The sequence below is a fragment of the Dermochelys coriacea genome, chromosome 1 (assembly GCF_009764565.3).
Source record: "Dermochelys coriacea isolate rDerCor1 chromosome 1, rDerCor1.pri.v4, whole genome shotgun sequence".
NCBI classification, from domain to species: domain Eukaryota; kingdom Metazoa; phylum Chordata; order Testudines; family Dermochelyidae; genus Dermochelys; species Dermochelys coriacea.
Window position 1 is genome coordinate 32,676,902 of NC_050068.2, and position 16,798 is coordinate 32,693,699.

General features: G+C 39.2%; 1 protein-coding gene across 3 annotated transcripts; it reads right to left on the reverse strand.

Annotated features, from left to right (window-relative positions):
- Positions 1-2,799: 2,799 nt before the first annotated feature.
- Positions 2,800-16,575, reverse strand: DCUN1D5 (defective in cullin neddylation 1 domain containing 5). 3 transcript variants are annotated; one of them, XM_038376225.2, is made up of 8 exons: positions 15,845-16,575; positions 13,115-13,206; positions 11,357-11,427; positions 10,823-10,914; positions 5,361-5,469; positions 5,173-5,277; positions 4,303-4,405; positions 2,800-3,469 (listed from the first exon to the last, which is right to left on the reverse strand). In XM_038376225.2, exons 1-8 carry the CDS (start codon positions 15,922-15,924, stop codon positions 3,414-3,416), a joined length of 708 nt encoding a protein of 235 aa, XP_038232153.1. In that variant the 5' UTR covers positions 15,925-16,575; the 3' UTR covers positions 2,800-3,413. The 3 variants fall into 3 exon arrangements, with proteins under 3 accessions (XP_038232153.1, XP_038232154.1, XP_043360134.1); XM_038376226.2 differs by lacking the exon at positions 4,303-4,405 and having other exon boundaries at positions 15,845-16,200; XM_043504199.1 differs by lacking the exons at positions 13,115-13,206; positions 15,845-16,575 and adding an exon at positions 9,526-9,578 and having other exon boundaries at positions 11,357-11,433.
- Between the last annotated feature and the right edge of the window lie 223 nt (positions 16,576-16,798).

Genomic DNA, 16,798 nt, shown 5'->3' on the forward strand with positions numbered 1-16,798 from the left:
GTGAAATTACAAAGTCATATTAGGAAAGGATTAGATGCTTAAATGGTAACATTAAATAAGATACAAAGAGCTAATATAGGTCCCAATTTTGCAAATACATATGCATGTTTAATTTTATGCTTAAGTAAGTGAACTTTATGCACAAGCACAAAGTTAGGTATGTGAATAAGTATTTGCATTATATGAACATATAGCTAACCCTTTAATTACTATGCCTTTTAAATAATGGGTCAAATCTTTAAATAGATGAACTATTGCCATCCTCACCATGAACATTTCTTTTCAAAAATAAATAAATATGAACGGTTATGAAATAGGAAAATTGTACATTACCCACACAAGGCATATAAAAAGGAACTATCTGAAAACATAAGAACTGAGGGGGAGTTTTCTATTTATAATACCACAGAGGAGACACCATCATCATCAGATTTTGGAAGACATATTTTATTCCACTTACGTTTCTTTGCTTTTATTGTCATAAATGTGACAATGCATTTTACTTGTGAACTATCTTTTAATTTTTTTTAATATAATGAAAAAGCTGTTGTAGCTATTTTAATCCATCCACTGAAATGCTCCTGAGCAAAGCAAAACTAAATTCTGAGGCTAAAGCATTCAGATAAACTCAGATTTGGCTTGTGGACATGGACACACAAATGAGCAAATACATTAGTAGCCTTTTTGGCACTTATCTGCAATAAGACGTAGAGAGGTTTAAGTACTCTCCCGTCCAACAAAACAGCTAAAGTGACAAGTCCACATTTAAACTGTGCAAGCCAGTAGTTCACATTTAAAGAACAAGCCTGACTGCAGTTATGAGCACAGAAACAACTTTAAAAACCTGCTTCTGTTTTATTCAATTTGAAAAATTATACTGATTTTTTAATAGTCTAAATACATTCATTCCCAGGCTAAGTAGTTATACAGTAATTCATATGATTTTTAACCACGCACAACCAAATTATAAATCCCTGAAATATGGATTTATTATAGGAATACTGACAACAACTTCAGAGATATAAAAGACACTCTGATATATCATTTGTAGCTCAACATTAAGTATTTAAACACCTGGGCATTGGCAGATGCATCACTCCAACTGTTTCACACTATTACCACTTCCTAGGACCATCTTGTTTAAATAGAATTCACAACAGTTCCCAATTACTTACAAGGATAATTTTTTTAACACTACAAACATTTAATGTCTTAACTTGTATTCCAAGACTTTTGGAAAAAAGAGTTAATCTTTCTGAGCCTCACAGGGTCTGAACACACTCCCGGCAATGATATCCTTGCTTAACTTCAAGAATTCATTTCATGTTTTGCTTCTTCCAACAGTTCAAGGCACCCACATAGCAGTTTTTGTTCTTCCTTAGAACTTTTTCTGGTGCATCCTCATCTCACATATTTATGACCCTTGCTCTGTCAGTGCATTCTGACTGCTGAAATAACTCTCAAAGGACTTGGCACTGCTTCTCTGCAGGAGATATAGGGTAAATTTCCAAACAAAAGGCACTGTGTTGTGGATGAAGTTAGAAATACCAGCAAATACAGAATGTGTGGCTTTCATACTTGGGAGACAATGTTGTAGACTGCACACATCAGCTGGACTTAAGCAAAGGTCTTTTTTCCTAAAAGGCCTGAAAAATGCTTAGGACAGCTGTAGTATGTATGTGTGGACAAGAGCCATTGTATAAGCATAGCAAGCTCAAAGTGTTTCAATGTCTTTTGCAATGCTTCTACACTTGGACAGAACCATAAAAAGTGTAAATCTACAGTATAAAGTGACCCCTATAAGACTGCTCATGGGACAGCACTGGCAGTCATTGTCTCCTGCACCTTGAACAGTAGGTACATCTAGAAAGAGTAGTAACGTTTTTCTACTGTAGAACAACAAGAACATGGAGACACTACTATTTCCCCCCCTTTTGTCTACTGTAAATTAGTTACTGAAGCCAGGAAAAAAACTTACATCAGGTATGAGTTTTCCTTGTCTTCCTGAGCGTGGATAGTATGTATGCAAAACAGCTATCACTTCCCTGAGGCAAAGATCTTCAAGTCACATCTAGTGTAGTCCCTGCCCCAAGGAGCACACTATATTTTTTATTTTTTGCATTTACAGCATTTGGCACAATGGGGCCTTGATCACTGATTGGAGTTGTGTGGTTCTACTACAGTATAAGTAATAATATAATAAGGCAGGGGTCACAAATGCTTCATTCCCTCATTCATCCCAGACTTCCACATTTTCTCATTAAATTCCTCTCCCTTTTCTTCACGAGTATGCCAAGACTTCAATGTGACATCCATTTTCACTGATAGGAAGGTATATCAATACCATCTCCCCAGATTTAAATGCTGTGAGCTGGTATCAGATGCCAAAATGAGGCAATGGAAAGCAGTTATAGGGATCAGACCAGGAGTAACTGGGGGAAATTTAATGGCTTGTGATATATAGGAGGTCAAATTAGATGATCTAATGGTCCCTTCTGGCCTTAAACTATCAAAAAAAACTTCAGGAAGCAACAGTTAAGAGGATCACCTTTGTGAATGCGTCTAGTCCAATGTATAAGAACCTAAATTAGCCTTGTAGTCAAGTCATCGGGTGTTCCCAGCTTTCCCTTTTAAAATATAAATTGCACGTTTCATTCAAAGCAATCCAGAGACTAAATTGTGGTAAGAATGTCCAGCTATTTTGTTGTACCAAAAAGTATTAATGTTAGTACCATTTGATATACAAGTGACTATTATCTAGCCATACAACATATGGAGCCATGCACATATGACTTTTTAAAAATGGCCATGCCTTTAAATGATACAGCCCTGACTGAGTAGCGGAGAAAAATGAATTTTTAAGGCCTTTGTCTCCACCTGGAGATGAATTTGTGGCACAACCCATGTCTGATACTAGTATGCAACTAATAAAATACCACCCGGAGCTTAAGATCAACAGTCATTCCTTCTAACTTGTATCGCACAAGACAATCATACCATCAGCAAACTACAGTGCCAGTTAAGCACATTTAAAAAAACCCCACACAACTCATAGCAAAGGGCATTTCTGAGAAAGAAAAATCTTAAAAGTTTTGAATTTCAAAAATAGACACCACACTCACACTCAAGGGACATCCTTCACTTTTAGGCCTTTGTCACAAATCTGGATCTTTATTGTTCTGAAATAAATGCTATAAACACAAGACTCAAAAACAAACTCCAACTTTCAGTCTCAGGAGAGGTGTGGTTCAATGCCCATATCACATGTAACAAGAAAACTTCCTTTAAAAAAAAAGGAAAAGAAAATCACTGTAAAGTCTTTCATAAGCATGAAAATGCAACCCTTGGTTTTGTCTCATTAGTTTGTATAGAGGTGGGCATCAAAAAATTCTGCATTTTCTTCCAAGTTCTTGCTATGACACTTGACGAACTTTTTGCCACTCAACAAATTCATCAAGGAGAACAGGCCCTGGAAATAGCAATGTTCAAAATTACAAGATGCAAAGCCTTTAAAAAATACTTTTTAGTGCCCTCTTGAACTATAAAGGCTAAATCCTTTAGTCTAGATAGTGTTCAGTGTCAATTATTATGATCAAATGTTTATGAAGAACTTAAGGTGACTAAAGTTATGCCACACCAAAAACAGATGAATTAGAGTTGTATTTGGGGGCTGGAGAAGGTGAAGTTTTGTTTGTTTGTTTGTTTTGTTAAAGTAAAGCATTTGACAGTTTGAGTAGATTTTATTGAAGTAGTAAGATGATATTGCATTAACATCTTAATAGCGCTATACTACAAACCAGGCTAAAGAATTCCCTTTTGCTAAAGATTTCAAAATTGCATGCAATTGTCTAGAATAAGGAGCAATATGATGCCTTATTCAATAAAAGTATAATATACTTGACTGTACTTTAGCTCTGGCTGGAAGAAAACCACAGATCATTCCCCAAGGATGGGAAACTATGTTGCTTCAGTTTAACTGGAGCCCAACATTCATTGGCTCAAAAGAGAGGTTGTGTCCAAACACGGGGTGTCAAGTAGCAGCTGAACACAATGGATCAAATCCTCAGCTCCTGTAAATTGGCACAGCTCTATGGGCTTCAAGGGAGCTACACCAATTAACAACTGCTGATGATCTGGCCTGTTGCTTTTAAACCATCCGGCCAGTTTTTCTTTAGATTTATTCTAAATTATATTTTGTACTTTAAAGTAAAGTTTCTTTTCATGGAACTTAAATGTATTCCTCCATTCTGGAACTAGAAATATTGAAACTACACTTGAATAAACAATGTTATGAACACTTACATGCACCATCTTCATCGTAGTTGCTAAGATCTGCATGCACAGTTCTGCTGAATTCTAACACATTGTACCACTGATCCTTGTTCATAACTCTATACTTTGATTGCTAAGAAAAATAAAAAATATTTAATCAGGGAAGCTGATAAAAATTTCTTTAATTTTTAGTATTTCTAGAGTCATCTTGAGTTATTTCCCGGATGTACATAATTCCATTACTGGATACTGACATCCATTATTTCATCAATTCACAAGATGCCCATCAAAATGGTATCTCAGGGCATATAACACCAGCTGAAAAAACAAACAGAAGCTTAGGGAGGAATATATTCTGCAACCCTCTGCGGAAGCCAGAGAGTTTCTCTGAGGAAACTGATTGTGAATAGTGTCCAGAAAATAAAATATCAGGAGAATCTAGTGGCTGTTATTGGGAAGCTTGGACAAAAGGATGTGTTTTACATCTTGTCCTGAATCAAATTCAGCAAGGGATTCTCCTTCCCTCCAGGTTATGAGCTAAAGTAGAGTCCCCAAAGATACTCACTTTGGGTCATGTAGTGGCTTAAGTGGTAGAGAGGCACATTTAACTCCAAGTTTACCTTTTCGATATGAGAAAAAAGAAATTTCAGCTTCTTATATTACAGCTCCCTTTGGCTTGGGAGGGTGCAGACGATAGGAAAAAAGTTCTCCTCTGAGATATATAGAAGTTATTACTGTTTCATAAATGTGTCAATAAAGGTGAAATGGAGGAGCAATATAGCTGTACCCTCACACAGAGGTGCACAAGCCTCACAACCTCTTCTAACTGCAGCACACTGTAATGTCACCCTCCAGACAGCTGAGACAACTTATTTTTTAAAACAATAATAGAGTACATACCTCCAAGTACTGATAAAATACTGAGAACAGTGGCCATGTTCTTCCAAGCAGAAGTGCTAACATAGATTTTGCAGTATCAATATCAAGACTTCGCTGGTCTTTATCCTAAAATTACAAAGAAAGGAGCACTTAGGAAAAATTGATTAAGGAACTTATACTCAAATGTTCTAATGATCGGACAGACTTACCCTTGCAAAATCAAAGGCATATCTGTAGATATTCTTAAAGGATGAAATGTCATTCAGTTGTGACCGCAAAAAATCAAACTTACTCTGTAACTTTTCTGTGCAGTCACACCTTAAACAAAACCAAACAAATAATGTTAATAAAAAAAATCCCTATATGCAAAGGTCAAGTTTGCTCCTATTATAAACATGCTTGCAGTGGGTAATATAGGCCTGTTTTTTAGATGCGTTCACAAGTCACTGACGTTAGGGATGCTCAAGCCATGTAAACAGACTTTCGTTTACCAAGTACACAGTTTAAATTCTCTTCTTGTACTTTTCAAAGTACAACCTTTTAAATTACTAAGGACCAGATTCTGCCAGCTTATTTCTGTTTAGTAGTACCTTGCTCTGCAAGTATTTCAAGCCTGATGGAGTAAGGTACCGTTCAGTGTCAGTAAGTGCAGCAAAATCTAGCTGTAAGTAAAGACCCTATGCTGCACACCTTGCATATACAAAATTTTCATTAGTTATCCAAATGTAAGAGTTGCTCAAGCACTATGCAAAATATCCTAGAGCCTCTTTTATATGATTTAACTGAAAGTTGAGAGCAAATACCACAGCATGAACTGCTTAGTGCCCATTGAACTGGGACTGGTAGAAAAAATGGTTCACAAATTACAGAACAGAATTTATAAGTATAAAAATTATTGCTCATGAAATTGGCTCTGTTTAAAAATAGCTTTGGGAATATTTTTCTTAGTATGGCTCTTAAAAAAAAAAGTGTATGGGCTAGATTCACCAACTGTAGGGATTCACTTCAAAGAAGAGTAGTTGGTTATATTAACTCTTCACTCCATTGGGGTTCTATTGCAGGGCTTATACATGAAAGACAGGTCATTAGGAGTCTTGCAGTGCATGTTGCTGAGATGATTCGCTTCCTTCCCAACCAGCATCTCCTACTTTGGGTTGAGTTGGCTCACTCTATGCCTCCCAGGGGAAGAATATTGCTGACATTTTGCTCTGTCACAACTTCTACCTGGCAGACTTTTTGCTGCTTGTGGAGGGCACTAGCAACTACACAAAATGGCACAGACCCTGGGCCAAATCTGTAGAGTGCAGAGAAGATCAGTGCTCAGTAAATAATCAGCTAATTAGATTATACATACACGACAAAAATTATTAGTTTTACACTTAACACGTGTTAACCTCAACCCTGCCTTATTTGTTTTCTAAAATATGGTGAGTCCCTTCATAAATAATAACAAGATCTAAATTAGTTCAGTTTTTATTTATCCTCCCACCCTGAACCATGTATTTGTCAACTTTCACTCTGGACACTTGTCCCTAAATTTGAATACAGTATAGTTAAATTTAAAAAACTAAGATGCATATATAACAAGCATGTCTCTTTCATTGCTGGAACCTTTGTCCCAACATTAACTGATATACAAAAATATGTCTGCAATACATATAGGTATGCATGATCTAAGTCAATACAATGCCAGGAATGAGTGGTACTTTGACTTCTATTTTAGGGGGGTCTATGTAAGGCAGACTCCACATAGAAAATGCCATAATAGATTAATCATTGTCCATCGGGCCCAGTATCCTGCCTTTAGCGATACCTGATGTGTCAGAGGATGGTAGACACCTGGCATGGAGAGGAGAACCTGAATTTTTGGACAAAGCAGTCTGTCACCAAGTTCTCATTGGTTACTTATCTACCAGATTTTTTTAAAAAAAGACCAAAACCCAAAGCTTTATGGTAGTGTGTCTAGTACTCCCACAAAATGAAATAACACCACCCATATCATAAAGACTTAAATAGTACTGACATATATATGCTTTATTTGAACCATTTTTTTCCCCCCTATCTGCAAGGCCTCTCTACAGCTCCCACCTCCAATTGTACTGTGGTTGATTCAACTGAGTAGAAGTGCACTGAGGACTGAATCCATGCTGCCTATTTCTCCAGTCATGTAAAGAGGCAGTCCCTTCAACTTCTTCCAAATTATCAGTGGACAGCTTATAGAGTGCCTCAGACCATGGACACAGTATAGCTGCAGTGGGAGTAGCAGAGAAGCACATCTTTGTTGCACTAGAGGTTCCACAATGTCAGATGATCAACTGAATGAAATAACTGGCGAAAGGTTTATTTACATTAAACTTACTACTTTCTGTTGGGCCATAGAAGAATGGAAGGAGAGGTGATGATGGGGAGGAAATAAGCAGGAAGGAAAGTTAAATGATTCTCATAAGAATGGCCATAATGGGTCAGACCTATTGTCCATCTAGTCCCGTACCCTGTCTTCAGACAGTGGCTAGTGCCAGATGCTTTAGAGGGAATGAACAGAACAGAGCAATTTCAATTGATTCATCTTCTTCATCATCCAATCCTAGCATCTGGCAGTTAGAGGTTAAGGGGCACACAAAGCATGGAGCTGTCTCCCTGAACCATCTTGACTAACAGCTATTGATGTACCTATCCTCCATGAACTAACTTAATTTTTTTTTAAACCAGTTATACTTTTAGGCTTCACAACACCCCTTGGCAATAAATTCCCCAAGCTGACTGTGTGTCATATGAATAAGTACTTCCTTATATTTGTTTTAAACCTGCTGCCCATTAATTTCATTTGGTGACTCCTGAGTCTTGTGGTATGTGAAGGGGTAAATTAACACTTTTTAATTCATTTTCTCCACACCATTCATGATGTTATAGAGGTTTATCATATCACCCCTTAGTCATCTCTTCTCTAGGCTGAAGAGTTCATGTCTTTTTTCATCTATACTCATATGGAAGCTGTTCCATACCCCAATCATTTTTGTTGCCCTTCTCTGTACCTTTTCCACTTTTAATAATATATATATATTTTTTGAGATAGAATTACCAGAACTGCACACAGTACTCAAGATGTGGGTGTATCATGGATTTATATAGTGGCATGATGATATTTTCTGTCTTATTGTCTATCCCTTTCCTAATGGCTCCTAACATGCTTTTAGCTTTTTTTGACTGCCTGCACAGTGAGCGGATGTTTTTAAAAAGAACTATCCACAATGACTCTAAGATCTCTTTCTTGAGTGGAACAGCTAATTTAGACCCCATCATGTTGTAAGTACAGTTGGGATTATGTTTTCCAATGTGCATTACTTTGCACTTAACATTGAATTTCCTCTGCCATTTTGGTGCCCAGTCACCCAGTTTTGTGAGATTTCTTTGTAACTCTTTGGAGTCAACTTTGGATTTAACTATCTTGAGTAATTTTGTATCATCTGCAAACTTTGCCATCTCACTGTTTACCTTTGTATCCTATCTTTTAACCAATTACTGATCCATGAGAGGGCATTCCCTCTTATCCCATGACTGCTTAGTTTGCTTAAGAGCCTTTGGTGTAGGACCCTGTCAAAGACTTTCAGAAAAAGTCCAAGTACACTACATCAACTGGATCACCATTTTCCACATGCTTGTTGAAACCCTCAAAGAACTCTAATGGATTGGTAAGGCATGATTTCCCTTTATAAAAGCCGTGTTAACTCTTCCCCAAAGTATTTTGTTCTTCTGGGTCTGATTGTTCAGTTCTCTACTATAGTTTTAACCAATTTGCTTGGCACTGAAATTAGTCTTACTGGCCTGTAATTGCCAGGATTGCCTCTGGAGCCTTTTTTAAAAATCAGTTTTACATTAGCTATCATCTGGTACAGAGACCGATTTAAGTGACAAGTTACATATCACAGTTAGTAGTTCTGACTATCACCTGGTCCTGGTGACTTCTTATTGTTTTATTTATAAAGGAAAAAAGGAGAACCAACGATTCAAAGGAAAGGAGTTGTCAATAAGTTTCCATTAAAACAACAATCGAAGTATTAAAAAAAGGGAAGGTCTAAAATAGCTATGGTTAAAAACAAAAAAAAGAGACAGAGTTAAAAAGGGGAACAGTTACATACAGAATTAAATTTAATTAAAATCCCAGATTTAAATTCCTCTTCTTCCATGTCAACTTCTAGGTAGAATACAAGATCTCTGAGGCAAGAAACTGTCGTCTTGCACAACTACAAAGCCTGCTTTTGGACAAAATATAAGTAATTGCATACAAAAAACCTAATGCGTTAAAATTATTATTTAGGTTGCACAGTAAATCACACCAAAGTTAGGAAATGTTAGATGTATAGTTGCACAAGTAACCTTAATTTTGCCCTCTTGTGCGTCCATCCTGTGCATTGACTGAGGCAGAGGTCCTGTGAAAAAAATAGTATGTAATCATGTAATTAAAGACTGTATCAGAACACATATACACAAGGGGACTGAATTAAGGTTGAAGAGGCAACTGTAAATCTGGCATTTCCTAACTTGAGTGCTTGACTTTGCAACCTAAATAACATTCTTTTGACAGGTTTTTGTATGTAATTTCTTAAAAAGTTCTTTAAAAAACGTTTAAACAAAAAAGAGGGAGTTAGGAGGGTTCCTGCCCCATGGGGGGCCCTTGAGGGTGGAGGGGGAAAATGAGCTGCTGGATCCAGGAGGGTTTACAGAGTGGACCCCGGTCTGACTCTCTCTTCCTTAGCACTCACTGGGAAGTGGAGAATCCTGCCCCATGTGACGCCCTTGCAGGGGGCATAGGCTACTGGGGCCATGTGCCAGATCGGGGGTGAGCCAAGCTTTCTTTTCCCCAAACTACAGCTGCTCTGGCACCTTCCTAGCATCTCCATTACAGTGTGTGCTCTTGTAGCTGTAACAGCCCAGCCTTAGAATATTCACGTTTAGTTATTATCTTGGCATGTTGTCAAAAGTTTCCTGAGCAACAGAGAGAGAGAGAAAGAAAATCATGATTTCACTAGTATCTCAGCAAAAAGCTAGATGGAATTTCATGAGAGAAAGGAAAGACTTCTCTAGCCTCAGGGCTTTCCCACTGACAATATCAAAGACTGTGAACAATGGAGATATGAGAGCTTCTCAAAGAATGGTCCCAAGAATCTTTTACAGTGGAAAGCATTAGGCAAGTTAAACATAGGTGTCATTTCCAGCCCCTCGCCTATAATAATAAAGATGACTGACAGCAATAGAGATTGGATATTGAAATCCTCTATCCACTGAGTTGGTGTAGGATGCACTAATGCAAATTTCCCCATACTGCCCACCAGTATACTTCAACACTGGTATATCTCCATATCCACTCACTTGTGTGTCTGCTGACTAGGATGACATTTCAAGATATGATTTTTGCTCAGTGAACATTAGTCTATTAGGGTCTGAAACAAGACCCCAATTCAGTTAAGAGAAATCATTAAATTGACGATTTGATGGCATGTCTGGTACTCCCAGTGACTGACTGGGGCCAGGTTTGAATTGGAGACCTACGAGCAAAAGGTGCTATATTTTATCGTCACTCCTGCATACTATCCAGAAATTGAGAGAAGGGTAATTAATATCTGCTTCCTCAAACACAAATTTGAACATGCTATCGTGTATAAAAAGCTCTTACTGTAACGAGGTCATCCCCTTTAACCATTCTTCCTTGGTAAAAAATCCCATGCTTTCAGCCTCTAATTTCCAGGCTAAAACTAACATAATAATCTGAGGGGAAAAAGAAAGCAAAATGTCAGTATACAAAGAAAACAATAATCACAACTATAATTTACAAATGGATACCTAGATGTTTATGAAGAACATTTAAAACATTCAAATAATTAAAGTGATTGTGCTACAGACTTAAAGGATTCCAAAATGTGAAATGTAACTAAGTTAGTTGAATTCTGTGTGACAATCTTTCCCTAATCCTACATTTCAGAAAATAAAGTATATCTGTTCTTTCAAAAATAAACTTAATTGACACACTTAAAAAAACAAAAAACAAACCTCCCCAGTTGTAACCTTGAGAATACAGGAAAAAGCCCCCATAATTAAGAAGCCACAACATTTTCCCCTTTCACTTATTGAAGTTTAAATTTAGTCTTATGAAAAAAAACTATCAATTTATTTACTTAAATTTCCATTAATGTTGAGCAGTAAAACCTACGTTCTCAGGTTCAACACCAATGTCTTCACAGAACTTTTCCATTCCCTCTGGCCCTACAACTTCATCAGGACCTTCAAAACCAAAAAGAAATCAGTCGAAGTTATATATAACATTAAAATTACAATCATTGCTAATTTTGGTTACATACATAAAAACAAGAAATATTAAATAAAAGATTACATTTAAGAACTGACATAGAATTACAACATTACTCGTATCAATAGCCTTTGTGGTAGAAAATGACCCTATCTGTAACGCGGGGGAAGATGAAAAGCAAAGAGTACCAGTTATCACCTACAAAGTATCCTCAAAGACTATTTGATAACTCAGCCATCTTCAGCATGCTTTGACCTAGTCAACAAAGCCCAACAGCTATTTTGTCAAGGAAAGCATTCACTGAGGCCAAGTAGCTATTGTTTTTATTATTATTTTTAAGTACAGCTGACATTATGGTTTAAGCCTAAATTTTCAGGGGAGGAATCAAGTTGTATGAAATTATTTATCAGTTAATAATTGTCCATAGCCTCAGTTTAGCTGATAATTTAGCATTTTGGATGTAATTTTATAATAAATAATAATACTGTAGTAACATTAAATGTATTACATAGCATCTAAGGATGAGCCTGCTGGGATTGTTATGCTTGGTTTTATGCTATATGCTGCCCCTTTGTATAATAAGGCCTCTGACAAGCAGCAAATTTGGCATCATATTAAAAAAAACACGTACAGACATATTCTGAGGTTTATCCATTACATTGTTGCTATAAACCTCTCCCTGGTACTTCAGTTATTTCTGCTGAGTTTGTTCCAACCACTACTCCAACTGGGCTATTAACAAAGCTGGATGGCCACATGTTGTTGTAAGGTCTATTTACTTTACATACCATTTTGCGAGGTCCTGGATAATTACTTAGGTATCGGCTAAAACAGCATGTTACCAAACTACAAAAGGGTGCATGTTATGTTTTTGGGACAACTATGGTAATTTTGCAAATTACTACTTTTGGGGGTACACTGATAACGTTGGAGGGGATGAGTGAGACATATAATTTTCCATGCATTATAGCCATCGTAAATTAGCAGTATCCTGGCTATGATCCTGAATTAGAACTCATTTTTAAAATCTGGTAATTCTGCTGGTTAATGGAATGAGAGCCACAGACAATTCTGAATACTGAAAGTTACTTCCTTTTCAGGTAATGTGTGCTATTGGCAGATGGGAAAGTGAATCTGTTTTGCAGAGCACAACCACTGGTTTATAGAACTAGTACAAGGTAGCACACTGCTGTCCAAGTACCTGGTCTTCCTGAGCAGAAACAATCACATGGAATATCTTTAATAGCTGAGCATTCAATCCTGAAACTGTTACAAATATGAGGATTTACTGTGTTTTGTTTTCCCCAAATCAATAGGAAGGACACTTGTATGGCTTCTGGATAAGCACTGTGTACTATGCAACACCGTTGTATTATTTTAAATAAGGCTACAGTAAGTAATAAGCCTTAGGAGTACGGATCAAATAGAAGAGGGGGAGGAGGAGGAGTTGGGAAAGAGGTGAATTCTAAAGAAGTTAGAGGGATATTTTTTAGCTGGAAACACAATTGTACAAGAAACACCAATTTGTATGTCTTATGGCCTATTTATTCAGAAAAACATTAATGTGAAAAAACAAGTGTTAATTTCCTTTAATTTATTAGCAGCTTGTTAATTACAAACAAAGCCATATGATTTTAAACATGTCTGTAGTTACTTCCATACCTGCATATTCATAAAACCAAGCCAGGCACTTCTTGCTTGAAAAATGCTCCTCTCCACTTATCACTTTACCAGAGGCTTGCGATCTGCAATAGCTTATAAAAATACACATACAAAGATGCCTAAAATGATACATTCACTGTTCCTCATTTTTTAGAAATGACTATTTTCTATTAAGTTCCAAATACTTCATTACTAGTCAGAACTAAACCAAAAAACGTCTTCATGAACAAATGAGCATATACAGAAATTTGTTTTAGTGGCAGCAGTTTGATACAGTACTTCACTTAAGTTCTATGCATTAATAAGAGTTGTAGACAGTTTCTCACATTGCCAAGTTTATTACAAATATTCCTTGTTTGATATTTAAAAATACTACTAGTTTGCAAGAGCACAAAAGGATGTGGCCTGTCAAAAGATCAATGCAACAGCAATAGTTCTTATGTTGTCAGCCAAATATTTAAACCTGGGTGCCTAGTTAGGCTTCTAAATCCATAATTAAGCATCCTAATGTAAGGGCCTGATTTTTCAGAAGCACTGAGCACCCACAAATCCCCCATAAGGGGAACCACCGAGTTCAGCACCTTTGAGAGTCACACTATTTTTATTTACATATATAAATTTGAAAATCTGTTCTCTTTTTCTAATGTAAACATCTGTTTATATCATCACATATCGTATAAATGGGCATGCACAGTGTGTCTGGAGGCCAGAGAAAATAGTAAGAATAAACAATCCATGGTAAATCCATTAATTTTACACACACAATATGGAGACAGTAATGATCAGCTTCTGCCCTTACATATGTGCACTAAACCCCAACGACTTCACTGTAACATGCAAATGCGTATGAGGTAAAATCTGTACAGTCCATCATTCTACATAGATTACACTTTATAACCTACATTTTTTTCAATTAAAAGTGGTCAGATCATCTTTAACAAACTATAACACCTTTAGAAATTTAGAAAATTCTTTTCAAATTTAGATGACATCCTTTCAGATTATTAAAATTATTAGTTTATGTAAAAATGAGATAAAAACTGACAGTAAAAGAGGATTTGGAATTATGCAATTCCTTCATGGCAACTTTAAAATGAGACATGTCAAACAAAAAAAGAAGGTTCCAATGCTGTGAGGTGCTGAGCACATTTATCACCTAATAAAGCACTGTAAAATTCACTGGGAGTTCAGGACATTCAGCACTTTGTAAAATCAGGCCTTAAATGACAAGCTGCACTTAACGCTGTGCTGCAGAAAAGCATCTATCAATTTGAGATTAAAAATGTAAATAATTAGGAAGAAACAAAGCCATACAGTGAGTTTTGGTTAATTCTTCCAGTTTAATATATTTAAATTTTTTTAAAGCACTGGCCATGATACAGAACACTAGAGCATTCCATTGCTAATCTTTTGCCATGGTGAAAACTGACTACTCCACTCATATTCTTTGTTTTCTGTCTTTTAGCAAATTGCTTATCCATGACAACCCCTTGCTTTTCACCCTATAACTATTAATTTGCCTTAATAGTCTCTTGTGAGAAACTTCTCAAAGGCTTCTTGAAAGTCCTGGTAACTTCAGTCAGTTGGTTCTCTTCCACTCACTGTTTTACTGACACACTCAAATAATACTAACAGATTAGAGAGGCACAATTTCCCTTTACAGAAACTATACTGGTTTGTACCTATCATATTATGTTAAAATGGGTGTTTTATAATGTTTAACTATTGCTATAATCTGTTTACCTGGTAGTGAAGCACAACTGGTTTTTGAAAAGGGACCACTTTATATATTCAGCAGACCTCTGGTATATTCATTCATTTTGATGAGATGCTTCTCACTTGTTTTGGGCATTCTAGGCTTCCTTGTTTTGTTATGAATCCTGCTGCCCTACTCCCATTCTGCTACACATACTGTAACCTAACCTGGAGATTATGGGTAATATGAAACCTGCTGTTTTGTAGATCTGGGATGCTGGGAGTGATGCAGTGGGTTTGAACAAGGAGACAGATACTGGGAGCAACCCAATCTCTATAATAAATGGTTTCAGAGTAGCAGGCCTGTTAGTCTGTATTCGCAAAAAGAAAAGGAGGACTTGTGGCACCTTAGAGACTAACCAACGTATTTGAGCGTAAGCTTTCGTGAGCTACAGCTCACTTCAAGGATGCACCCGATGAAGTGAGCTGTAGCTCACGAAAGCTTACGCTCAAATACATTGGTTAGTCTCCAAGGTGCCCCAAGTCCTCCTTTTCTTTCTATAATAAATGGCACAGTTATGCAAAATGGAAGAGGAAGGAGAGGCAGGGTTGTAAGCTAGTCCCCTCAAGCTTGTTGAGCAAGCCAAACATGGAGGCCATGCCACACCATGCAAGCTGTGTCTGGGACCCCGTTCCGTTGTGTCAAGCTGTCACTGTACTGCGCGCTGCACGGCATGGCTGTGCCGCCCTGCTGCGATACAACACCCCACAGCAGAGCGACGGGACGGCGTGTGCCAACAACACGCCGTGACCCACCATGGCATGTCGCGCCCCAACTGATGTCGCGACGTGAGGACACGCGTCGCCAAGCCACAAGGCGCTTCGGCTCCACCCTGACAGCGGGTCTCGGTGTCACCCGCCCTAGGGCGCCAACACGTGCCCAGAGGCACCGTGCGGCGCTGACAGCCCGCTGCCCAGCAACGCCGCCGCCTAGCGACGCCGCAGCAGGGACCACGGGGGGCGGGGATACGGTACCTGCCCAGTTTGCATTTCTTGAGGCCGGTCTCGTCCGCTGCCGCCGCCGCCGCGGATTTTCTCTTCTTCTTCACCGGCATCTTCCTGCCTCGGGGAGCGGGAGGGGCCGCCCCGCTGCAGGCAGCCGGGGCCCTCAGGCGCCTCCCCCCAGGGCACAGCCCCAGGCGCCTCCTGGGGACGAGGAGAGGAGCCCCGTGTTCCCCTCCCCGCACACGCCGCCCGCTGGCGGCCGCTTCTGCCCCGGCAGGGAAAGTGCGTGTCCCGCTACGGGCGGGTAAGAAGGGACCCGGCAGCGCGACCCGGACACAGACGGCCGGACGGGAGCAGGAAGTGACAGAACCGCGGGGGGGGGGGCGGGACTCACAGCGAGGGGCGGGTCTAAGGCTGGGGCCCGACGCACGCGCCCCTCTCCCTTAGCGCCCCACGCGGGCGGGGCGAGCCGCGCCCTGCGGGCCGCCTTCCCCGGGTACCCTGCCTCAGAGCTGCTCCCCGCAAGGCCGGCCCCGTGAGACGCTCCCTTTCTGTGGGGCGTCCCCGGCCCGTGATGAGTCTTTTTGCCTCCTTCACCCTCCCGGCCAGCAGCGGTAGCCAGTTCCGTGCGTGGACCCCCCCTCCGCCCCTTAAAACGCACGCTTCAAGCTCTGCCACAGCCGGTCCCTGTTCTCAGCCCTGAAGTGCGTCCCTTCCGAGAGCTACTCTGCTGCCCTGACACCCAGCAGCAGCGATCCTCCTGGAGGATCCGCCTCCGATGAAGTGAGCTCTAGCTCACGAAAGCTTATGCTCCAAGAGTTACTGAGAAACTGGAAAAGGTGAAATCCTTCACATTGCTCCAGCTGACAGCCCTGCACGGAGGGTCTACTAGTGCAGTGGTTATCAACCTTTTTTTATTTGCAGACCCCCTAAAAAAATTTGAATGGAGGTGTGGACCCCTGTGGAAATGAGACCACAGGTTGC

Bases quoted from the DNA above. Each gene is read 5' to 3' on its own strand.
- DCUN1D5 (XM_038376225.2), bottom strand. From the start codon at position 15,924: ATGCCGGTGAAGAAGAAGAGAAAATCCGCGGCGGCGGCGGCAGCGGAC. The intron at 11,428-13,114 runs GTATGGAAGTAA...TTGGTTTTGAAG, and splicing joins TTGGTTTTATGAATATGCAG to GTCCTGATGAAGTTGTAGGG. The intron at 4,406-5,172 runs GTATGTACTCTA...TATTTTTCTTAG, and splicing joins TATTTTATCAGTACTTGGAG to CAATCAAAGTATAGAGTTAT.